At 37.6% G+C, this 26,468-nt stretch overlaps 1 protein-coding gene across 3 annotated transcripts in view; it reads left to right on the top strand.

Moving 5' to 3' along the window:
• The window catches only part of PLAG1 (PLAG1 zinc finger), a 53,719-nt gene extending 36,507 nt beyond the window's left edge, over positions 1 to 17,212 (top strand). For 2 of the 3 annotated variants that reach the window (XM_050938891.1, XM_050938892.1), the window contains 3 exons: positions 7,111 to 7,210; positions 10,140 to 10,498; positions 11,043 to 17,212. In XM_050938891.1, the coding sequence (XP_050794848.1) occupies positions 10,257 to 10,498; positions 11,043 to 12,306 (1,506 nt within the window). In that variant the 5' untranslated portion in view covers positions 7,111 to 7,210; positions 10,140 to 10,256 and the 3' untranslated portion in view covers positions 12,307 to 17,212. The remainder of the gene's footprint in view (positions 1 to 7,110; positions 7,211 to 10,139; positions 10,499 to 11,042) is intronic. The other variant, XM_050938893.1, reaches the window with a different exon arrangement.
• Positions 17,213 to 26,468: the final 9,256 nt, after the last annotated feature.

Raw genomic sequence — 26,468 nt, 5'->3', positions numbered from 1 at the left:
TTGCCTTGTTCAATACTACTAGTTAGCATTTATATAGTACTTTGTGGTCATTAAATAGCTAATCCTCACACTAGCTAGTCCCTGTTAAGCAGGAAGGTAAATATTATCCCCATTTCACAGTTGGAGAAATTGAGACAGAAAGATTATGTGACTTGCCCACATGGTGAATCATTGGCAGAGTTGCAATTAGAATTCAAGACTTTCTCATTCCCAGTCCCATGCTTAATTCTTCAGACCATGCTACTTAAAAACTGGCCCTGCCTTTTGGCATCCTGCTAGCTTTTCCAGCATAGCCAGTTCCTTTGTGTTGCCTGCACAGCAGACTTGCAAAGTGAAATTGCTAAACTCATTGGTACGTTCTACTTTTCAGCACATAGTGTGAATGCAGTTCAAAATAACAGAGAGAAGTGATAGGACTGGGAGCTGCATTTTTCCATGCAATTCCAGCTCTGGGTGCCTCTAGAAGAGACATGTCAGTTGTGCTGAATTATTTAATAAAAACAAAACAAAAAGCAAAAGAACACTATTGCTATATGCCATAAAGTGCATGAATGAAAGATTAGCATGAGTTAATCAATTTCATTTTCACTTTCTACCAATGGACTAGAACCTGACAACCAAAATGTCATTTGACTTTGACTGCTGAATGCATTCAGCACCAGATCAGGAGTAGAACACCGCTTCACAAGAAGTGAAAAGTTATTGCTAACCTATTATACCACTTTGCCTTGCTCTGCAACCTAATTATACTTGTTAAACAGTAAACTTCAAACATACAGGTACATAAAATTTCTTTTGAAATGAATAGCTTATGGCTATTAGAATCTGAAGAGATTTTGAGAAGATTGTATTACATTTTGTGAAAGATAATAAATGGAAAATGATATCAATTACATAAATGAATTTGATTCTGATATTACTACTATGCACTCTGGTTATGCTAATTTATGCATATACAAAACTCACCATTGCCTATCATGTGTTCTGTATGTAAAGTGACATTTTCATACATGCAAATAACATGCAGTAGCAGTTTCTTTGCCTTTGTTATAGAATTAAAGTTCCACCATATTAAACATGAATTTGTGCAAATTATTTTTATTTTGATCTTGAAATATAAAAATTCACTTGTATATAGGCTTTAGGCACATTGACAGGAGTTCAGTTTACAGCTCCAAAATTGTTTGCACCATAGTCTTTGCAAAATTCTCAGAAAAGCATCCCTGTGGTGCCAGAGAAATCCTAGAAACAAACAAAAAAAAACCACATAACACGCTGCAGGGATCAGATTGGTTAACCATAATCAACTCATTTCCTTTAATTCAGTATATAATTTGGGATATCTAGTAACCCAAACTGAGCTCTGAAGATTTCAAATTACTTAGGTCCATTTTAAACATTGAAAGCACACAAAGAGATTTCAATATTATGGCTTTTTCAATAACAACATATTAGCTCATGGTAGTTTGGTAAGTTCATTTCTTACATGTCCACAAACTAAATAAGATATGCATAGCAAAATTTTTATGTTCTTTGTGTTCAGAAAAGGTGATGTACACCATTCTGCTAGTATTCATTGTTACGCTGTTATAACATAGTGTAAAAATGAGTTATTTTCTAATATAAAAAAGATGGTGCTCTGTAGTTTAACAAGCTTAGTATCTTTTTTTTTTTTTTTTTTAAACTTGCCAATACTTTCATGGCTAGGATAGAAAACTTTAGGATTTTGGAGGCAAATGCTTGCTTTACTACCAGTTGTAAGATTATTTCTATTCTAACTTTGGTAGCCCGAGCTACATGTTACCAACTCTGTGGAAAAAAAAAATTCTACTTGCCACTTTGAATCCAGCTTTTTCCTTAGCTTAGAGAGGTGCTCTCTTGCTACTTGTCATTAGCTTGAAAGAGACACAGCTACTATTCTTTCTAAACTTTGTGCACTTCAACCTGTTTCTGTCCACTGTGAATTTCTGTTTTGCCAAGTAATAAAGGCTTAAATTCTGTAATTTTGAATTAATGAAATTCTAAAATCCCTGTATTTTGTACTTTCTCTAACTTGATATTATACTAACAATAGCACAACCATAATTGTGCATCCAGTAATGTACTTGCTAACATGCTCTCACTACTTCCTGATATAATTCTAGAATGATTTTCTCTGTTTTACTTTTGATACCTATGTTTATATATTCCCTAATTGGAAGAGGAATGTTACCTATTAAGTAGTTTGCCTGAAGCATAAATTTGATCTCTCACTATTTATAGGTCATTCTCCTGTTTTTTTTGTTAGGATCATTGAATATATTTTCATTCTTCACTCAGATCTTTTAATTGTTCTACAATGAATTTCATATACCACTCACCTCCCCATGTGCTTGGATTTTGTTTTCTTTTCTCCAACCCATATGTATGTTGCCATTTTACCTCAGTTTCACCTATCTTTTTTTTTTTAACTAGTATTTAATCCACAAAAGCAAGGTTTTAGCATATCTAGGAATCCTGATGTTCAAGTAAAATATGTCAACCTGTTTAACTAGTGGTTCCTTTTGTTCCTCAGACCATTAAAAATATTTCAAATATGGCATGTCACTATAATTCCATTATTTGTATAATTAATTACATCCTTATTATACCTCTAATTAATTAATGTTTCCTGGATCTTTCCCTTGCTGAAGTCTAGTTTGCAAACTGGTAGGTTCTTTCATCTCCTTTAGATCCCTTCATAAATTCAGGAGACCTAACCCTCACTAATTATATTAAAATAAATAAATGTTTTTAAAAGAAATGGTGAAACTAATTATTTGTTGTAACATAATTCAAATTCCTATGGAAATAATAATTTAGGCTGCAAGCCCTATTGAGGAATCTTGTCTGATACTTCAATCAAATAATTCAGTTGTCTTGGGCTAGATTTTTGGAGTTCAAGTCATTTAAAAATGTTTTTAAAATGCAATTAGTTTTCAAACTGTTAAGTTACCTGTAAAGGGCAGACAGGGATTTGTATCTTTTTTTTTTTTTTTTAATACAAATATTAGAAATTCAAGTCTTTTCTGCCTGGGAAGATTCTCAAAAATTGGAGAACTAGTAGGATTATAGCATCACAGTGCCAAGAAAGTAAAATCTGGTAAATTTTGAGATAAGTTAATTTTATTATCAGGGTTTTTGTTTAACACTCCGACAAAGCCCTTACTGTAATGTGTCTGTGCAGCTATGCATGTTGCAGCATAATTGTTCTCCATGAATTTGCCTTGTCACTGTGATCTAGAATCAAAGCTTTCATGATAAAGATATCGCAGTATGGTACTTGAATGAGGTGAATTGAAAAATACTATTTCTTTTGTTTATCATTTTTACAGTGCAAATATTTGTAATAAAAATAATATCAAGTGAGAACACTTTGTATTCTGTGTTATAATTGAAATCAATATATTTGAAAATGTAGAAAAACATCCCAAATACTTAATAAATTTCAATTGGTATTCTGTTTAACAGTGCAATTAAAACTGCAATTAATCGCAATCCATTTTTGTGAGTTAACTGCGATTAATTGACAGCCCTAATTTAAAAATATTCCTCTTGTTGGAGGAACATTGCCTTGCTCTTGTTCTTTAGAGAGTGGGTAAATAAGTGCACCTGACTTACCTTCTCGATACCATTCACTACTTTAATAAATCAGGACATGACAGATGTATTTAATCAGTTATAGTCTTCTCACTCTCTCCTGGTGTGGTAGTCCTTCCCATGCCTCTGATAATTTTTGTCTATCCCTGCCCATCTCTGAACCCTATCTATTTCTGCTGGGACTTTTTTAGATGAGTAACCAGAATTGAGCACAATACTTAAGGTGAGGGTGTACCAACAACTTTCATAAGTGCATTTTATTTTCTCTGTAAATCTATACAATTATATCTGCTTTTGTCTGCAGACAGCTTGAAACAATAGCTCTGATAGCAGAGAGCTGCCCCATTCACTTCAGTGAGGAAGCTATCTTAAATGTTAACTATTTCACTGCTGCTCATTTTAGTAGATTATAATTTTTTTCATAATAATTGGAGATACACCTATCTCATAGAACTGGAAGGGACCTCGAAAAGTCATCGAGTCCAGCTCCCTGCCTTCACTACCAGGACCAAGTACTGATTTTTTGCCCCAGATCCCTAAGTGGTTCCCTCAAGGATTGAACTCACAATCCTGGGTTTAGTAGGCCAATGCTCAAACCACTGAGCTATTCTTCCCTCTGATGTACTCTCTTCCTGGTTTGTGGTAATGTCAGATGTTGATACAGGGTAAAGTTAGAGTAGCTGGTTGTAAAGGTCTACATGGATTGGAAATGAAGAATTTAAATTTTGCTCGCCACGTTTAAAGTAACCTGTGCTTGAAAGAGTGGGAAAGAAGAGCTGTATTCCCTCCCTTGTATCAAAAGTTTCAGCTGCCCTTTTCATACCAAAATGCTTTTCCCACCTTCCTGGATATGAAACGCCCCAAATATTCCTTTCTGGGTGTCAGCAACCTTCAGTCTCTCCTCTGCCCTGCCCCCCCTCCCCCCAGTACTTTTTAATGCAGTTATGCATTTTCCATACGAAACTTTGCAGTACAGTGAAAGCTGAGGTTGTGTGAAGTTGAGTTGGATACCTGAATAAAGAATACTGTACTGGAGTGGACAAGGTAGTACAGAGGGAGAAGGTTTGGTATGAGACAGTGCTACATAATTCCTGGGGTTCCTGTCACAGAATTTTCAGGGCCAGTGTGCCACAGAAAACATGTGGCTTTATACTTACTTAACTAAAACAGATGAAGAGATTAAATACCTCGTCCTTACAGTTAGGGATTGACTGCAATACATCATTATCATTCAGGAAGCCTTGCAGTAAGAAACAGGAAGAGAGATTTGATATTTATAAGGAAAAAACTAAGGCTGTCGATTAATCACAGTTAATTCAGACAATTAACTAAAATTAATCTCAATTAAAAAAATTAATTACACTGTTAAAGAATAGAATACCAATAGAAATTTATTAAATATTTTTGAATGTTTTTTCTACATTTTCAAATATATTGATTTCAATTATAACACAGAATACTAAGTGTACAGTGCTCACTTTGTATTTATTTTTATTACAAATATTTGCATTGTAAAAATAAGCAAAAGAAATAGTATTTTTCAGTTCACCCCATTCAAGTACCGTAGTGCAATCTCTTTATCATGAAAGTGCAATTTATGAATTTAGATTTTTTTGTTACATAACTGTACTCAAAAACAAAACCATGTAAAACTTTAGACCCTACAAGTCCTCTCAGTCCTACTTCTTATTCAACCAATCACTAAGAGAAACAGGTTTGTTTACATTTATGGGAGATAATGCTGCCTACGTCACCTGAAAGTGAGAACAGGCATTCACATGACACTGATGTAGCTGCTGATGCAAGATATTTACGTGCCAGATGCACTGAAGATTCATATGCCTCTTCATGCTTTCGCCATCGTTCCAGAGGACATGCTTCCTTGCTGATGACGCTCATTAAAAAAATATGTTAATTAAATTTATGATTGAACTCCTTGGGTGAGAATTGTATGTCTCCTGCCCTGTTTTACCCACATTCTGCCATATAGTTCATGTTATAGCAGTCTCAGGTGACCCAGCATGTCTGTTTTTAAGAACACTTTCACTGCAAATTTCACAAAATGCAAAGAAGATATCAATGTGAAATTTCTAAAGATAGCTACAGCATTCAACGCAAGATTGAAGAATCTGAAGTGCCTTCTGAAACCTAAGAGGGATGAGGTGTGGAGCATGCTTCCAGAAGTCTTAAAAGAGCAATACCCCAATGTGGAAACTACAGAATCCAAACCGCCAAAAAAGAAAATCAACCTTCTGCTGGTGGCATCTGACTCAGATGAAGAAAATTAACATGCGTTGGACCCCACTGCTTTGGATCGTTATTGAGCAGAACCCGTCATCAGCATGGACACATCCTCTGGCATGGGGTTGAAAAATCAAGGGACATGACTCTTAAGCGCATCTGGCATGTAAATATCTTGTGATGCTAGCTACAACAGTGCCATGCAAACACCTGTTCTCACTTTCAGGTGACATTGTAAGAAGAAGCAGGCAGCATTATCTTCTGCAAATGTAAACAAACTTGTTTGAGTGATTAGCTGAACAAGAAGTAGGACTGATTGGACTTGTAGTCACTAAAGTTTTATATTGTTTTACTTTTGAATACAGGTTTTTTGGTACATAATTCTACATTTGTGAGTTCAACTTTCATGATAGAGACTTGCACTACAGTACTTGTATTAGATGATTTGAAAAATATTTTTTTTGTTTTTTACAGTGCAAATATTTGTAATAAAAATAAATATAAAATGAGCGCTGTACACTTCATATTCTGTTGTAATTGAAATAAATATCTTTGAAAATGTAGAAAACATCCAAAATATTTAATAAAATGGTATTCTATTATTGAACAATAATGCATTAAATTGTGCATTTAATTGCAATTAATATTTTTAATTGCTTGACATCCGTAGGAAAAAAAGTCATAGCTTATTTATATACACCATAAAGAAGCAAAAAAGAGAATGAGTTATTTTTTTCCTCCCTTTGCAGATTAACTTCTAAGCAGATGATATTTCCTGTATGATTTGTTGGGCTCACCAGAAGTCCTTTCTCAGATAGCTGCTTTTTTTTTTTTTTTTTTTTTTTTTTTTAAGATTAGTACTATGTGAGGACTTTAAATAAATCCCTCAAATATTGGGCCCAGCCTTAATTTCCAAATCATTCATACATAGTAGTCTTTTACTTTTTAGATAAATCCTTTGCTGATATGTAATCTTTTCTTTTTATTGTTACTACCAAATGCAGAACTAACTGAAGTTCTGTAAGTGGACTTGTGTAAATCTTAGTCATTAATTGATACTTGTTATGCAATAAATCCATTCAATTTTAATCAGCATTAGATCCAATTCTATACTTGGGCTATTTCTCTACCTCTTTAATTTTCCCTTCCTGTACCCCGTGCTCCCCTTTCGTCCCTCTTCCCGCCCCTCCGCCTTTCTGAATATATTGGTTTCACTAAAGTCTTATTCATTCATTCTTCCTTGTTTTTCAGGCCAGCAAAAATGGGAAGTACTGGATTCTGGTTTCCTCCAAGAAGAGTCAGCGGAACTGGTTAAGACCAAAATCTGAGGACTTTACTGGGCAACCATCAGGTGTGCATTAAAACAAAGGCTACCATAATTCATTTTTAAGTATGCACCTCTTTTAAAATTATATAAAATGTATGATGTATGTAATGCAGTAGATTTTGATAGTGTATATCATCATTCATCCTACAGTTGTGAAAGCACCAATGAGAGTGAGAATTTTGAGTGATATGTTGAGTCACAAACAGGCGTTTTTACTCATATATAAAATTCGTTCAGCTGGTCTTTGGAAAATGTAATATTTGAGCATCAGTGTTTTTAAACTTTGTCTTCATTGCTCAATCTATACATCCACAAGTGAAAAGTGAAATTTTTTTTTATATTGAAAGATAATTCTGAAGTTCTTCATTAACTATTGTAAATACCCTCTGAATAGCAATCAGAACAACATTTTTAAACAAATCACTATCCTAATCATAGGGTCAAATTCACTCTTAATTTGTTTTAACAATGCATATTGGGTACGTTTTTAGCACAATGAATTCAAAATCATCTTAATTCGTTTGGATCGTAGGAAAATTAAACATTATTAACTCTGCTTGATCCTTTTCAGCTTTCTGTGATTTATTTTTGAAACAGAGATTAGAGAACTGGAGGCTTTGAAGGGAGGGAGAAATATAGTACATATAGAGGATCAGTGACTTCAATTACAGTGAAGTTAGTTTAATTTTATTTCTCAAATTCTGATTAAAAGGGACTTTGGTAAATCTCTTTGTCCACAAATTTAACTTAACTTTAAAGTTGCTGGGCCAGAACCTCCTCTCATATCAGTATAAATCAGAAATAACTCAGTTAAGTCATGGAAAAATTGGTCTGGGCTTTTACCCTTATGTAAGTGAAGAAGAATTTGGCCTTAAGTTTCCAATTGACTGATTCATTTCATCACTTGATAGGGGAGGAGGGCTGAAACTAAGCTTCTTCTTTGATGCCTACGTACGTTCCCACTCAGGAATTGGTTCCCCATGCTCCTATCTCATGAGTGTGAATGTATGGAGGCAACTCTTGAAGAATCACCATTCTTGAAGACACTTCTCTTCTGTTACTGGTTAACTTAAAAAAAATAATGCTGTAGATAACCACTGATACAGCTTTATAATAAACTTTCAGTCTGATGGTTTAAGGTTGCAGTGTTGCTAATCCTTCAAATTAAAAAAGCACAACAGCAAAAATATGAGATTTAAAAAATAGAATACCACCTTCTTGGTCTGTCAATTCATGTTTTTACCCTTTAAGAGAGGAGGCATATGCAGACACACTCAATGCATTTTTGGTTTAAAATTCAATCTGAAATGTACATAAAATGAACACACATTTTAAGGAGGACAGTTTCTTTCTTTTCCTCCTGACCAACAGGAGAGAGACTTTCCTTCACACTCTCTCCGGCTCTCCTAAGTGGTATGTCCTGTACACTTTTTTGCAAGGTCCTTCTGCTTTTCTCTTCAAGCTGTAACCCCATTTAACTTGGGGATTGTTCTCAAGTCCTCTTTCCAAGCAATGTTTGCTACCTCATTGTCCCCTAAATGGAAGCCCAGTGGCAATGGGGAGGAGAGGACAGCTGATCCAGGGGACAGGCTGCCTTGGAAGCTAGCTATCCTCCCTTCACCGCCAGCTAGGGACAGTTCATTTTGTTCACTAGGGGAGGGGGCATTAGCGTGGAGCAGCTGTTGCCTGGTGCTCTTTGCCTGACTCCTGGCTGCTCTTCCCCACCTGTCCCAACAGCTGCTTCTTTTAAGCTACAAGCATGCAGAAGCACACAGCAGGGAGCTGAGATACTGAAAGAGGCAGCAAGCTTGGGAATAGTGCCCTCCAATGCCAACAGAGAGCTAGCTGCACTTCAAAACCATCAGCTCAGGCTACTGGCATCGACCTCTGGTGTCTGTGGCAAAACTGCATCTAGAACAGTTGCTCAGCCAGAATTCCTGAGCTGATGGTACTTGTGCATTGGATTTTCAAAAACTGGAAATTACTCATTGCAATAGAAATGCCAAATTCAACTCCTTCAGATCCTGCCTACCTTTTATATTGAACTCTGTCATTCATTCTGGTTCTCTCATGCTGCCTTTTACTATGCTGTTGTAGATCCAGCTTTTGATCTATGTCACACTGGATCCTTTGGTATTTCAAATCGCAGTTGAGTTTTGATGTTTAAAATAGTGCTGTAGTACTTTTGGCAATAAAAGATTGTAAAACACTGTGAGATCACCAAAAATCAGTTGCTACCGTGTATTACCAGATTAAGAATTCAGAGCTACTCTTTCCAACAGACAATTTCAATGGGATAGACCTCCTCCTGAGTGGGTTTCTCATGTATTTCACAGATCTTAATACCTCAAGCTAGATTGTGATCCTTCTAGAATGAATGAATAAGTGTTTCCATCTTGATCTAATCTAACTCTCTCAACATTTTCTCTATTTTATGATGTAGGAATTATTTGGGGAGGATGGATATTTCCAGTGTTGAGCTGAAAAAGCCTAATTTATAGATATCTTTATCCATATCAATTTTGACTTAGTACAGTATACAGTTGCAGGAAAATTTCACTAGGCATTAACTGGAACGTGTATACTTTATTTATATATACACAAGTACAGTTTAATCCCTTGCGAAATCTGCAGCTGCCAAAAGTCAGCTTTATCTGTGTAGTTTTGAGTAAAGTTATTTTTGATGCCTTCTGTAATCTTTCTGAAACATTGATATTCTCCATCAGTGCCCTAAGGAAAAGTTACAACGTGTAGTGTCGGGGCACATGTGGATCTGTTCATCCTGAGCAATGCATTTTAAGAATTGTGGCAAATAGCATCAAGAAGCCAACAGGTATTACATTAGACCAGCTGAACCTAATTTTATTAAATTTTATTCAGAAGCATCACATAGCAAGTAAACTTCAAAATTAAGTTTAGTTACAAACTAGTTGTTTCTTATTTTTTTTTCCAGTCCCCTTTTGCTTTCTTTTACGACCACATGAAACTTGAGAAGCCATCTAAAGCTAAATCATTTAGTGGAGTTGGGCAATTCCCAAGTGTCCAACAAGAAGGCCTGGTTTAGGCTGCGATGGCCACTGTCATTCCTGGTGATTTGTCAGAAGTAAGAGATACCCAGAAAGTCCCTTCAGGGAAACGTAAGCGTGGTGAAACCAAACCAAGAAAAAACTTTCCTTGCCAACTGTGTGACAAGGCCTTTAACAGTGTTGAGAAATTAAAGGTTCACTCATACTCTCACACAGGAGAGAGGCCCTACAAGTGCACACAACAAGACTGCACCAAGGCCTTTGTTTCTAAGTACAAATTACTAAGGTATTAAACTCTATTTATCTTTCAGATTATATTATCTATTTTATGTTGGCCATTTTAAGCCTTGTAAAAGTATATATTTGTGTACGCATTCTTCAGCTGATTTACAGAGAGGAAATGTTAATTAAAGTAGACATTGGTTTGTTTATAAAATTCTAAATTACAGTATGTAAGTTTACCAGTTAATGTCTTTGGGTTTGTTTTTATAAATGAGAATAGAATTTTCATTTGTATTAGGAGTTGCAACAAGAAAAGTGTATGGACTGAGAAAATTTTGGCTATGGACATTTACACAAGTACTTTCATACTTGCCCATATCCGTGTTCCAGTAGCTAAAACCACCAAAAACTAAAGTGTCAATTTAAATGTAATGTTCATGTTTTTCTATATTTAAATTTGTCAAACTATCTTTGTAGTGTCCTGCTGTCAGCAAAAAAAGATTCTGTTGTGAAGAAACGTTAGTGTAGTATTTAGCTGCCATTAAAAACATTAACACTTGTACTTTTTGATCAAAATAATTACTTACAGAATATATCTGTGTTTAAAGGCATATGGCTACTCATTCTCCTGAGAAAACCCACAAGTGTAATTATTGTGAGAAAATGTTTCACCGAAAAGATCACCTAAAGAATCACCTACATACACACAATCCCAACAAAGAGGCCTTTAAGTGTGAAGAGTGTGGAAAGAACTACAATACCAAGCTTGGGTTTAAGCGTCACCTGGCTTTGCATGCCGCAACAAGCGGTGACCTCACCTGTAAGGTATGTTTGCAGACATTTGAAAGCACGGGAGTGCTGCTGGAGCACCTAAAAACTCATGCAGGCAAGTCATCGGGTGGAGTAAAGGAGAAAAAGCACCAGTGTGAACACTGTGATCGTCGGTTCTACACCCGAAAGGATGTCCGTAGACACATGGTAGTGCACACTGGAAGAAAGGACTTCCTCTGTCAGTATTGTGCACAGAGATTCGGGCGGAAAGATCACCTAACACGCCATATGAAGAAAAGTCACAACCAAGAACTTTTGAAGGTCAAAACAGAGCCAATGGACCTTCTAGATCCCTTTACCTGCAATGTTTCTGTGCCTATAAAGGATGAGCTGCTTCCAGTGATGTCTTTACCTTCCAGTGAGCTGACATCAAAGCCATTTACAAACACTTTGCAATTGAATCTCTACAACACTCAAATTCAGTCCATGCAGAGTTCTGCGTCTGCACACCAAATGGTCACCACATCATTACCTTTGGGAATGCCTTGTCCAATAGATATGGAGTCTGTCCACCCATCTCACCAACTATCTTTGAAATATCCACTCAGTTCTACCTCATATGCAATTTCTATGCCTGAAAAAGAACAGCCATTGAAAGGGGAAATTGAAAGTTACTTAATGGAGTTGCAAAGTGGTATACCGTCTTCATCCCAGGATTCTCAAGCATCTTCATCTAAATTAGGGTTGGATCCTCAAGTAGGGCCACTAGATGATGGATCTGGGGAGGTTTCCCTTTCTAAAAGCTCTGTTTCCATTAGTGAATCTCTAAATACCCAACCGTTGGACTTTTCTCAGTTGTTCAGCTTCATACCAGTAAATGGCCCTCCCTATAACCCTTCTGTTTCAGTGGGAAATCTTGGAATGAGTTATACACAGGAGGAGGCACATTCTTCAATGGCTCAACTTCCACCACAAACACAGGATCCTCACGATCCTAGCAATAGTATAGGTCTTGGGTCCCTGCACTCATTGTCAGCAGCTTTCGCAAGTAGTCTAAGCACAACCACCACCCTACCACGTTTTCATCAAGCTTTCCAATAGGATGTACAAAGCTGGCTTATTACTGTCTATTTGTAGAAATGCCTTAGGTAATCATTTTTAACTTAGTGCCTACTATAAGACATTACAAATCCTTTGCTTTTGTACAGTACCAATCTCATGAAGCCAGTAAGAAATTTAAATTAACTTTTACATGTTTTGAAAGTGTTTTATTCTCAACTGTGTTTACTTTGGTTTTTTAAAAATGTCTCAATGTATTGTTTGAATTTTCACTGCTAATTGACACACTGATTTAAAAAAAAAAGAAAGCAATTCCTACTAAACTTTGACAGACACCCCTTGTTTAAAACTTTTTTCAAATGTATCAGTCATTCTGTTTTGTCAAGTAAATGGTAGCTTGACCATTTTACATTTTGTGCATTTTGTAATAGAATCCTAGTTTTTAATTTTACACACAGCTTCCTGAAGATCTTCAAATGAACTAAATGGTAGTATCTTATCTGGTCCATAATCTGAAATATTTTTTTAAATTAATATAGAATTCAAACTTCCTTGTTGGAAATGTGTACATACTTTTCATTTTGACTTAAAGTCATTATGAAAGGTATTAAGAACTTACTATTTTCTGGCTTAAATTGTTGCTCCCTGTATCAAGATTGGATGAGAAGCAATTTAACTTAATTACTCATCGACAAAATTATTCTTGCTTAATTGGCCAATGTGTCAAGTTAAAATTGGAACTGTGTTGTGTTCTTGTGACGCTGGTGAAGGGAAAAGAGGCAAAATTAATGGCTGACCCTGAAATATAGGAGTGTTGTAATTTAGTAGTGCAGAATATTTTGTCACAATTTTTTATTTAATTCTTAACTTGCTGTTTTTCTTTTGAGTAGTATAGAAAAAGTACTGCATAGGAGTCTTCAGATTTTATATTCACATCTGTAGGCATCAGTCTTTCCCAGCTGCCACAGCCAAAGTGTGGGTCAAGTCCAGCCAGAAGTTTTATATCTAGTGTCAGTTCAATGTGAGTCTGCAGTCAGAGTGTGAATGTAAATTTGCAGATATCAATTTTCATTTTTTAAAGTGGAGTGGATCTTTTCAGTTGTGTGACGTGGTGTGTTATGTCCTCCTAAGCGACAAGTTAAATGTTAATCACACTTACTACACCTGGGTACTTGGCTGGGGACTTTTTGCCCATTGCCAAGGTTTAAAGACAGGACTCTTAGGAGTGAAGTAAAAGCATATTGCTTACACCACTTTTACCTAATCTGATATACCCCTAATAACCAAAAGAGAAATAACTGTGATGTGTAAATGCAAGCTAGATTTGCTTTAACGCAATACTAATATTCATTTTCCTTGTCATTTTTGGATAAGGAATTAAAAAATAAAAATGAAATACATTAGTATCACTCAGTAGTGAGGATGCTTACGAGGTTTTAAGTGGTTAAAATAAATATACTTCACAGAAACAAAAGTTGCTCCCATTGAAGGAGCTTTTGCTCCCAATACTTTATCATTAGCTCCTACTTTTTTTTCTCTAGGAGCAATATGCAGGTGTAGTTTTACTATTTTATACTTATATGTATTTAAATTTTATTACTGAAAGATAATGTTTTTATAAATGTGTTTTTGTTCCAAAGGCATTAAAATAAGGATGTATTAATAAGGATAATACCTTTTCAAATTCTGCAAACTACTCCTAGATGTTGAGTTTAGGAGCATATTATCTCAAAGTGGACTTTAGCTCTGCTTCATGACTGCTTCCTTTAGTTTCTATGAAACAGATTGCTTACCTACATCTTTTGTTGAATGATGTGTTCAGTATTGCTTCCTCCTCCCTCCACCCCAAGCATTTTAAGGAAAGAAAAAGTTTGTGTGAAAAGAGCACAAAATAAACAGAACAGAAACACTTTAATACTAGTTTAAACCAGCAAGCATAAGATAAAAAGCAAGTGGAAAGAAGTTACTTTATTCTGGATCTTGTTTAACCAGTTTGAGCTGAAGATAAATGGACTCCATTCCCTTAATGGGCCATATTGTATGTGGAACTGAGCATCTTCAACTTCTGAAAAGTTTTGGGTGCACAGAATCTCACAGAATCATACCCTTCATAGCCACATTTGTCACCCAGAAAAGGCAATTGGAGACAGACAATTCCATTAGGCTGTGTTTGTCAATATACGCAGCTGTTGGAAAATGAATATGCATATCACCAATTTCAGAACTACAGTGAATTGTTAGTCTGGCAGCAGGGAAGGCCACTTGTTAGTGTTGCAAATTAGTTTAATCTTAACTGCCAACACAGAACATTCTGACAGACCTATCCCATTACTTAAGGGGATGGAAGTGGTGTGTATCTAGCATTTAGAAAAAGTGCCATTTGTTTATCAGTTTTAGTTCTGATTAGACTTGATTGAAATTTTTTTTTTGCCAGCATCCTTTTTCTTAGTATATAACCAGAATCTTTACTACTAATGGTAGTGCCTTAGCTTTGTAAAAAGGGATTGACATTTCACTTCAGAAATAGGGACCTCAGACAAGATATTGAACCTCATTCAGTCAGGGCTTCAGTTGGTGGCTACATGATGTATGTTTGCTACTGAACTAGGATGTATGAATATGTGGAAGCAGATTGACACTGTAAGCAATATTAACACATTAGTGCTTTAGAGTATATTTTAGGCAGAATTATTATTGGCCACTATTAAAATGTCAGTTTTTTAAACCCTACTTTCTTGTTACTGAGTTGATTTTTATTTTTTCAGGGGAGGGGAGGGAGGGAGGCTGGCTGATCATGCACCACTCTTTGTGCAACTTTTAAACTTCTAGTATGTCTTTTTTTTAAATACATATATTTTTGTGTACTTGTTGCTTGTGCTTTATTTAGTAGTAAATTGTGGAATAGAGTGATTTATTGTTAATTTCACAGTAGCGGTTTTTAAAAACCATATACTGACTGAAACATGAGCCAGAGCTGATTGCTTATTAAGCTAATAATGAATGTTAAGAGTACATATTTTCAGGATCATTTGCCTAGTGAGCTATACATGTATTATAGGCCAATATTTTTTAAAATAAAGCTTGTTCAACCTCTATGTTACACATATTACAAGATATAGCACTTTCAAAAAGAAACCCTAAACCTTTTAAGAAAATTTCTTACAGGTTATGCTTTTTATTATAAAAACTTATTATAACTTGTTTCAAGTGCCATTAGATTACATATATGTAGGACTTTGGTATAATGCTTTGTGTACAAAATGGTAGACGTAATTTTAAACAGGTACATTTTTACAGTGTTTTCTTATCAATTTGCTATATTGCACAAAACCAGTGTGTCTTTCTTAAGGCTTTTACAATGGTTTTTTACTAGGTTTACATGTTTCAAACTACACTGTCTTCTACTGCCATTTTTAACACCAATAAAAAAAAATTAGTCATGCGTTCCTCACCAATTATAAACTGTGCACTCTGGAGTTTTGGATGGTAAACTGTCATCGAATTTTAAAATATCCTATCTTAGCTATGCTGCTGTCTGAAGTAAACATAGGGCCTGATCTTACACCATTAAATTAAAGGGAAGCAGGGCTGCACCCTTGGTTATGTCTGCTTGTCTCATACACTGGTTTAGCAGCTCATTCTACATACTTTTCAGTCTATAGAAGGCCTATGAAATGTACTTTGCTATAAACTGTGTAGACACTCAGCTACCCATCCTGCAATCCTCCTAGTGTACAATTAAAACTACCACCTATTTAACATTACACAGAAAGTCAAAATAAAGTAATGCATTCTAGTTCAAAAGTATATCTGGAAAGTCCCAAAGCCCTTATACAATAAGGGTGTCTTACTTTGTTGGAAGGCAGTGTTTTTTGATAGCAGTTATCTAGCCCTGGAAGTGACACAGAACTATTGCTAATCATATGTAAACACTTTTCAGTATAAGCTTCAGTGGTACAGTTGAACCAGAATGAATGTTTATCTTCTCAGAAACACTCCTGCAATATTGTTATATTGGATCATGCTGCTAATGTAACTCGGGATACAACTCCTCTCATGGTGCTACAAACCTTTCTGTCTCATTCAGATGTATTTTTACCCCTAGAAAAAGGACTATACTAGACCTGTAGGTATACAATATATTTTTATACTGTGACTTAATTTGTCATTAATGAACTTTGTACAACACCACAATGTATTCATATGCACTTGCAAAAGGAAAATCTTGGACATGCAAATGTATACCCAGACAAGCCCGACTTTTGTTCACAAAACTAGAGAATGACTGTTAATTAAAATGAAATGTGGGCTTTTTCTATGGTGTGGAGTGAAGAACATGCTGTATGTTGCTAAGAGCCCTTTGAATTGAGACAAAAACTGGGAAAACTATATTGGGGAATGGATGACGCACCTGAACCTGACTTGGATTGCTGAAATTGTATTTTTGGCTAGTGGGGAAAAAAATGTTTGGACTTGTATGCTAAAATGTTTTAATGATAAAGATTGAGTCAAAAATAGAAAGCAAAAAAACAAACAAAGAAAACCACCCCTGCATTCCAGACTGAATTTGTATATGTTTCTTGCATTTAAAATTGCTATCCTGTGATATGAGAAATTGAATTGCTTATCATGTATATGTACTTTAAAATGTATTCACAAACTACTGTTGTATTTGTATAAAATATAGACAAAAAGATTGCATATATATTTTTGTGTATAAGCTCTGTAAAATAGCAATCACATTATGAAGCTGCAGCAGAACTTCATTTTAAACATTCACATCCAAAGAAACAGACTATTTATTGTCCACATACCCAGATTATAAAATATACCTTGCTGCTATTAAACAATAGTTCTGCAGCTACAGTGTTATGTTTGCTGTACAAAAATATGTGAACTCCACAAAATATATCAATAAAGTTACAGAATGGTTTTAGTTAATGTATAACGTATGGCTGGCATTTTAATAGATAAACATGGTTGCATGTGTGGGGTTTCAGAAAATGATCATAAATTACAACTGACACATTAAACACATTTATTTTCATTCTGCAAAGATTTAACAACTTGTCTGATTTAAAACTGGTAGGATGGTAGTTATTCAGAGACTCGTAAAACAAAACATAGGCATCTGCATTACATGATTTAGCCATGTGACAAATTGGAAGATCCTACTTTCACTGCAGTGTGGTAGTGGCATCTCTACACTGAAAATAAGGATTGAGGAAGCTGTCACATTACATGTTGAAGCCCGCTGTGAGAAACTGGCAGGTGAGTTTGAGATTTCTTAGCACACAGGAGATTGTGATGTGTTGCGTGATCAGACAGAAATACAGATAATTCATGTTGACTTTACACTTGCTATTTGTAATTATTGGAAATTATGCTTGAAACAGGACTGTTGGCTCATTTCCATGAAAAATCATCCTGGGAAGTTCTGTGGGGCCAAAACACTACATACGCATGAATCACTACAGTTAAGGCCTCCCTAAAAACAGTCAGTGACTCAGCTGCTAGTGCGTGCAGATGGTAGTACTATGAATCCAGTCAAAATCCTATTCCTGCCTTGCTGCTGTCTCCCCTTGCTCCCATTCCAAGAAGATACTTCCACTAACTTATGAATATCTACTTGGAAGCTAAAACACTAACAGCTGCTTGACAGTAGGGTTAAATTCATATTCCATCCATTCTCAACAGTGTACTTGGGTTTATATCTCTGGTAGTATATAGCTTAACCCTCACCACTGACTACATTTCCTGCTTTTGATGTCTCTTCCCATATTAAGAGGGAAAAAGAAGAAAAGGCAGAAAGGAATTGGAAAGAGATTCTGCTCCTGTGAACTATGGACCTAGATGTTTCACCTACTTTGAGATTTTTCTTTTCTTTTTTCTTTTCTCTTTTTTTTTTTTTTTTGTACCTCATTGTCTCAGATTTATCTGTCTTCCCTGCACTGGCTAGTGTCAATAAAAAATCTGGGCCTAGCTCTATATACATGGAAAAATATGTTCCCCGTCCTGAAAAGTTTACAGTCTGAATTAACTAAACAGGCAACAGAGAAACAAAATCTCACATTAGTTACTTTTTTTTTTTTTTTTTTTTTTTTTACATTTCCCCCTAAACCACCTTTCCCCCCATTTAAAAAAAAAAAATCCTTTGTCCAGGTGCCTCACTTAGTCTTCTCCACCCGTGCTGGCCGATCATGTCCTCCTTTCCAACCTGACATTGCCAGAGAAATGGAGCAAGTTCTATAAATGGTTGGACAGGTGGGGCACAGACGGTTGACTGGTATTGTAGAATGGATGATAGACTAATACTTTCTAAAGGCCCCCTGGCATAGTCCCTTCTCCTCTGGCCTTCTCCAAGAGTAGGGGACAGGTACTGAAGGTTCTACTTCCTCATGGGACTACTGTTTAGAGTAACCAGATGCTGGAGCCCTTTTGTACCTCCTGTGAGCCTGGCACTACTGCTAAAGACCTCAGCTGAGGAGGGTATTTTTTTGTCACCTGCCTTTCAGCATGTCCTCATTATTTTTAGCTTGGGGAGTGCAGAAATAAATACTAACATACTGTGTTGTACCAAATGGGCACTATGCTCAGCCACCATCTCAGTTCCTGCAAAGGATTAGCACTGCTAGCTTCAGGGATCTGGGATATATTTTATTTTTTGAGTCCTCAGCTCTGTCTTCCTCACATACAGAGAAGGGGTTACTGAGTGACCCTGTGGAAAGTTCAGAGATGGTATCACTTCAGCTATATTAAACTAAAAGGTAGCTTGGAACTCCCTACTATTTAGCAGGCAATATCTGTGGTAAATGAGTGGAGATGGGGGATCACTATTTTTCTTAGCAATACATTGTGACTTCCTTATCTTCCTTATGACTAGAGGGGAAAGCCCACTTGGGTTCTCTTTTTTTTTCTTTTTTTTTTTTTCCTCCTCCCCATGGATTTCTTAATATGAAGAAAATTGCTTTGTCGGGAGGGAGGATTTAGAACACGTTTCCAAAAGTATGGTCTGTGATCCGCTGATGGTCTGAGTGTGAGCTGACTGGTCACATGATGTTGGCTTCTCCATTTTCAGTTGCTATAGTCTATTGTCAGGTGCAAGTTTACTTTTAATTTTATATGTTGCCAATTGTAATTGCCAGAGGAATGTTATGTTGTCATAAATGGGCAGGCGGCCTACAAGATACTCGGTAATAGAGTCGAGTCCATGCGATGTAGAAGTTTGAGAAGGCGTGCTAAATGATTTAACCCTTGCTTATAGTGATTGAGCAGAACCTTTCAGCAAAGAACTAGTGACGCCTTATCCCCAGATTTATAACTGTATTGGGGATGGAGATGTTGCAGCTATAAGCATGCAAGAAAGTGGTAGAAGTTCTAGCCAATCTTCTCTGGCATTCTCTCTTCATACTTCTACTTTGATCATTGTCACTCAGAAGTTAGCACAAGCATGGCAACCATCTCCCAAGTCCTAGAGCATAAGTTCCCAAGTTCCTCAGAGAAGGCAGTGCAATTTTCTTCGTAGATGTGACATGTTATCTTCACTTCTCATGTATTCCTCACTGAAGCCATGGCTTGTGAAAGGCCTGGGTGCATTTTGTCCTTTGTAAGGCTTGTGTGGTGTCAGCTTCCATCCTAGCTTTTGACTTCCTGTGACTGATGCATTTCTTGTGCATTTATCTTGTGATACATTTTACCTTTTTTGTGGGGGGGAAGGGGATTAATGTCTTTGGAGTAGTATATGCTACAGCATAGTGGTGATCTTTATAGTTCGTAGGCCTCTAGTGGGCAACAGAGATGCTGCTTGCATGTACCTTCTCTCCCCTGGCCCCCTCCCGCCCCGCCTTCTTGAAATATCAGACAGACAGGTTTTGTTTTTTAGTAAGGGGCTAATAAAACTGTAGTCTTTTAAAAGGCACATGATGCATCTCTACATGACAGTGTCCTTGGCTCACATCTACCCTGTCTGGAAATGGAACACCAATAGGAGTAAGAACTCCCTGGAGAGGCAGAGTGCTCCAGGAACAGCAAGGATCGCAGGCTTCCTCCTCTCCCCCGCTCACCTGCCCCAAGCTAACCCTTGTAGGCACACAAAGCAAGAGAAAACTAACTTTACTTAGGAATGAATGTGCTGTGAAGAGTAACCCTTCTCTTCTCTCTTACCAGGAAAATAGAGAGGTCATTGGATTCACTCCATGTGCATGCCTGTTCCCCTCACTGCACCCCACTGAACATTGAGACAAGTAGCAGTGGAGAGGTGAAAAGACTGGAGGCCGTGGGAGGATTAGTACTAGGGGAATGGACCTGGGGCAGTGGAGTGTCATAGAGATAGAAAGGGTGGTTTGGGAGTGTGGAGAATAAGTGGGTTTTGGGATGTGGGGGTTTAGAGAAGATGAGGGGAAAGGAAAGAAATGGGGAATAGATTGAGATGAGAAGCCAAGGGAAAGAAATTGAAAGTAAGTACACAAAGGAGGAAAAAACATTCTTTGAAGGGGGAGACTGGAAAAGTGTAGAGAAGCAGAGGGAAGAACACTAGGATATATAACAGAAGAAAGGAAAGGAAGTGTGAAGGATGATAAAAGGAAAGAATGATAAAAGCAATGGAAACCCAGTAAGTTTTCAGTATTTAATATTTTGATTCTGAAATAAAATAGTTCTGCCTAGTGTGCATGTTCTGTAATAAAACAGAATATTTAGGCTGCACAATTATATTTTCAAGTTGGGAAGTAACCAGGGCAAGGTTGCCCCCTTGTGCATGTGCATTACAATCCAATCTCTTCATGATCTTTACCCTGTATCAGGTAATGCAATGTCAGATGTTCCCTACTGCTTTAGACTGATGTGTAGCATCTTGTAAATGTTTCATTTGTGCATAGTTATATTAATTCATTGGCATAATGGTTCACTATGTCTTCAAGGACTTAAATTGGGAAGATAAATTCTGTGATGCATATTTTTAAAATGTAATCAACAGCCAGTCACTGTACAATTTCTTTTCAACCTGCAGCCCAGCCTTCTTTTTATGCAGCTCATGTTATAAGACAGTTAAAATGAAAGTACTTTTACAATTTAGCTAAGTGGCTTCTGGTGGTTAAAAAAGACTGAAACATGTTGGGGAGACCACACCACGTTATGGCATTACCCCTGGGTGGGCTATATATGCCACTAACTTTCACTATTACTTTAAACCAGTGATACTCAGACCTTAGTGGTTCAGGAGCCAAATTCGAAATTAATATTACCTAAAAGAGCCACAGTAGTATGAAATCATTGTTTCATTTTGTGTATGTATGGGAGAGAGAGAGAGATTCTCAAGCAAAATGACTGACCAAATATTTTATCAGCTGCAATTGGTTAATAACATAGTAAAAGCATCCTGAGTGGTTAGTAATGAAATCACACAGTGTTTTAATATTATGCTGCAAAGAGCCACAGGAGACACATTAAAAAACCAGTTGTGGCTCATGAGCTTCAGGCTGAGTATCATTGCTCTAAACTGTTCTATTTAATTTATACTATGTTGTGTAAAAATGGTGGTAGTGTGTCCTTTTTCATAGAAATCACTTCTGTGGACTCTGATATACACAGAGTAGTACAGGGTACTAGAAGATGTTATACAGACTGATGTCATAGAATATATATATATAATATACACACACATTTAGAACTATTTGGTCAAACTTAAACAAAAAAAACACCATGCGGACAGACCAATGCTGGAAAATAGTGTTTCTAACTGCCTCCAAAAAAACCTCGTATTTTCACTGCATTGTTCCATAGTATAGAAATAAAAGGCTGATTATCACCAGCTATGTTGTTGGGCTTTTTCGTGTTGTTTTTTTTTTTAATTAAAAAAAATAAATGGTGATTGGTTTTTTGTTTTTGTTTTGTTACAAGCCCAAGCTGGGTGAGACAGCCAAAGGTTCATATGGATTAAGCTTCTACATCTGATTTCCAAGCAGGCTGAAGAGTTTCTCACAAATATTTGATTTGTCTAAGAGATGGCAACTGCTTATAGAGTGTACTGAGTCCTGCCACCTGTCAGACCCTTACATGTTTTGACAGATACAGTTTCAGCATGAAAGTTCTTCAGGCAGTGACTATGAACATAAGCCCGCCTTCTGGCTTACTGCTTTTATAATTAAATTAAATATAAGGGACATTATGTGATATTGTTATAGGTAACTTCATCTCTCTTCCTTTTTCTTACAGAATCAATGTTCAATTTTAAAGTGGGAACAGACCAGCAAAATATGCCAGGGCTGGGGACTGTACCTCAATTGAACACTAATGTAATGGACACTAAAGACAAATAGCCATGGAATAAAACCCCAAACTCACTGCAATCCTATGCTGGGCAGGTTTACCTACCTCTGACAGATGGCTGAAAGCTCTCTCCTTTTTTACATTTTACTGGCATGACAAGCATTCCACTCACGTATTATGGGATTAGCCAGTGTTACTACCTCTCCATCTCTTTGCGAGAGGACATCCCAAAATACTTTATACCATTTATTAAAGGGAGCCATCATGCTCATTGTGATACAGATACAGTGCTGGAACTGAAGCAGGAGATGGACCTGTGTTCGTGGTTGTTCATAGGACTGGAAGATGGTAGGCCTCGGTGACACTTCGTTCATTACTACTCAACATCCTCTCACCTACAATGCAATATTCAGATCCCAATCACCACCATTATTACTGTTGTACTAGGACAAGGAGCAGTCAGTAAGGGTATGTCTACACTACAGGATTATTCCAATTTTACATAAACTGGTTTTGTAAAACATTGTATAAAGTCGAGTGCACGCAGCCACACAGCACAATAATTCGGTGGTGTGTGTCCCTGTACCGAGGCTAGTGTTGATTTCTGGAGCGTTGCACTGTGGGTAGCTATCCCGTAGCTATCCTATAGTTCCCACAGTCGCCCCCGCCCATTGGAATTCTGGGTTGAGATCCCAATGCATGATGGTGCAAAAACAGTGTCGCTGGTGATTCTGGGTAAATGTCGTCACTCATTCCTTCCTCCGTGAAAGCAATGGCAGACAATCATTTTGTGCCCTTTTTCCCTGGATTGCCCTGGCAGACGCCATAGCATGGCAACCACGGAGCCCATTTTGCCTTTTGTCACTGTCACCGTATGTGTACTGCAACAGAGACGGTACTGCAGCGCTACGCAGCAGCATTCATTTGCCTTTCCAAGGTAGCAGAGGTGGTTACCAGTCGTTCTGTACTGTCTGCTGTGCCATTGTAAATTGGCGATGAGATGACAGTTATCAGTTGTTCTGTACTGTCTGCTGCTGTCATGGGTGCTCCTGGCTGACCTTTGCTGAGGTCGGCCGGGGGCGCAAGGACAAAAATGGGAATGACCCAGGGGGTCATTCCCTCCTTTATGTTGTATCTAAAAATAGAGTCAGTCCTGCCTATAATATGGGGCAAGTGTACTAGAGAACCAGTGTATCAGAGAACCAGAGAGCACAGCTGCTCTGTGTCAGATCCCACAGAAATGATGAGCTACATGCCATTCTAGGGGGTGTCCCTGGAACAACCCCACTCATTGCTTCCCTCCTCCCCCAACCTTCCTGGGCTACCGTGGCAATGTCCCCCCATTTGTGTGATGAAGTAATAAAGAAAGAGTGCAGGAATAAGAAAAACTGACTTTTTAGTGAGATGAAAATGAGGAGGAGGCAGCCTCCAGCTGCTATGATAGTCCAGGCAGTACGGAATCTTTTCTTTAAACATGAAAGGAGGGGGCTGATGGAACTCAGCCCCCAGTTGCTATGATGAGGACGGTTACCAGCCGTTCTGTACCATCTACCAGGAGTGACCAGGAGTCACTCCTATTTTTACCCAGGCGCCTCCGGCTGACCTTACCTGAGGCCAGCCAGGAGCACTCACAGGATGATGAGGACAGCTATCAGTCCTTTTGTACGGTACCGTCTGCCACTGGGGAGGGAAGGGGAGAGGATGCTGCTATTCATTTCCCCAGCACCGCATCTACCAGCAGCATGCAGTAGATATAGGGTGACATATAAAAAAGTCAAGAAATGATTTTTTTGCCTTTTCTTTCATGGGGGGGAGGGGGAGTAAATTGATGACATATACCCTGAAACACCCCGGACAATGTGTTTGACCCTACAGGCATTGAGAGCTCAGCCAAGAATGCAAATGCTTTTCAGAGACTGCGGGGACTGTGGGATAGCTGGAGTCCTCAGTACCCCCTCCCTTCCTCCATGAGCGTCCATTTGATTCTTTGGCTTTCCATTATGCTTGTCACACAGCACTGTGCTGTGTACTCTGTATCATAGCCTGGAGATTTTTTCAAATGCTTTCTCATTTCGTCTTTTGTAACGGAGCTCTGATAGAACAGATTTGTCTCCCCATACAGCAATCAGATCCAGTATCGCCTGTATGGTCCATACTGGAGCTCTTTTTGGATTTGGGACTGCATCACCACCCGTGCTGATCAGAGCTCCACGCTGGGCAAACAGGAAATGAAATTCAAAAGTTCGCGAGGCTTTTCCTGTCTACCTGGCCAGTGCATCCGAGTTCAGATTGCTTTCCAGAGCGGTCACAGTGATGCACTGTGGGATACCGCCCAGAGGCCAATACCGTCGATTTGCGGCCACAATAACCCTAATCCAATATGGTAATACTGATTTCAGCGCTACTCCTCTCGTCGGGGAGGAGTACAGAAACCGGTTTAAAGAGCCCTTTATATCAATATAAAGGACCTCATTGTGTGGACGGGTGCAGCGTTAAATCGGTTTAACGCTGCTAAAATTGGTTTAAACGTGTAGTGGAGACCAGGCCTTAGTGATGGAAGCCTTTTGACATCATTCCCAAGCCCATTGTAGTGTGTGTGCCATGTTTACTCAGCTAGCTCTATGGAAAACCATGATCCTACTCCTAAACTACAAGCTTCAAACTCCAGCATTGCCCTTTATCTCTCAGCTGCCCTATTGGAAAAGTAGGGAACCCACGGGCTATTAATTAGCTTTCCAAGTATTTAGGTGCCTCGCTGACATTGATTTCAGTGGCAGTTAGGTGCCAAAATACCTTGGAGGATCTGGGCCATAAATTTGAAGGCCAGAAGGGATCATCTAGTGTGACTGGTGTATCACAGACCTTAGAATTGCCCTGAAATAACTCCTGTTTGAGCCAGAGCAGATCTTTTAGAAAAACATCCAATCTCTATTTTAAAATTTCCAATGATGTTGAATCTACGATAAGCAAAGGGTTAATTACCATCATTGCTAAACATTTACATGTTCTTTCTGCTCTGAATTTGTCCAGTTTTGACTTCCACCCATTAGATCTTGTTGTATGTTTGTCTGCTACACTGAGGAGTTCATTATCAAATATTTGCATTGGCCTAGTAGTTAAATCTTCTAGTACAGTTACCTGAATTTGTCTGCCATACAATGCCCTTATTTCACACCATAGCATCTTCATACCGTTAACAGGCTTTGACACTATTGTGGCTTGTCTCCTCAGAATCTGACCCGTGTGCAATCCATGGCAGGGTGGCACATAATAAATTATTTAGAAATGTAGAAAAGCAAAGGGCTAGCTACATATTCTAAATCATCTTTTGAACATGAATAAGGGTGTTCTTATGTTCTTCCACTCTCAGCCTAGGAGGGGGAGATGATGAAAAAGGGTCATCAGCTCCCAAGAATAACCTGGGTTGAATCAGCCTTCTGTGAGCACAGTGTTCATTAAGTGCCACAAAGAGAGAGAAAGCCAAACAGACATCTATTAGGCAACACCTTGACTGAAAGTCAGGTGCAGCATATATGACTCATGAATTGTAATCCCAGTTGGGATCATCTAGTTTTGACTAATGTACAACACAGGCCATAGGACATTCCTGTATTAATTTCTGTTTGAACAAGAGCATGAGTTTTTTTTGAAAAACATCCACTTTGGATTTTAAAAAAAAAAAAGTATGGCTGTTAAAAAATAAAGTAGTGACAGTTGTAGCAGATGTGCTCATTGAGCGCATTCAAATTCACATACAACTACTTGAAATGTTTTATTGTTTGCTTCTCCATCCCATCTGTCCTGTAGAAGGACCCAAGCTCTGGATACTGAACTGTCTCATGTTCATCCACAGAATTTGGTAACAATTGTAACTGTTCAATTGCAAGATAACCTGTGTATCTCCATTGTCCTCAAATTATGCTATCATTTACACTTTT

Source organism: Gopherus flavomarginatus, chromosome 2 (assembly GCF_025201925.1).
Source record: "Gopherus flavomarginatus isolate rGopFla2 chromosome 2, rGopFla2.mat.asm, whole genome shotgun sequence".
NCBI lineage: Eukaryota > Metazoa > Chordata > Testudines > Testudinidae > Gopherus > Gopherus flavomarginatus.
This window is presented reverse-complemented; position numbering and strand designations above follow the sequence as displayed.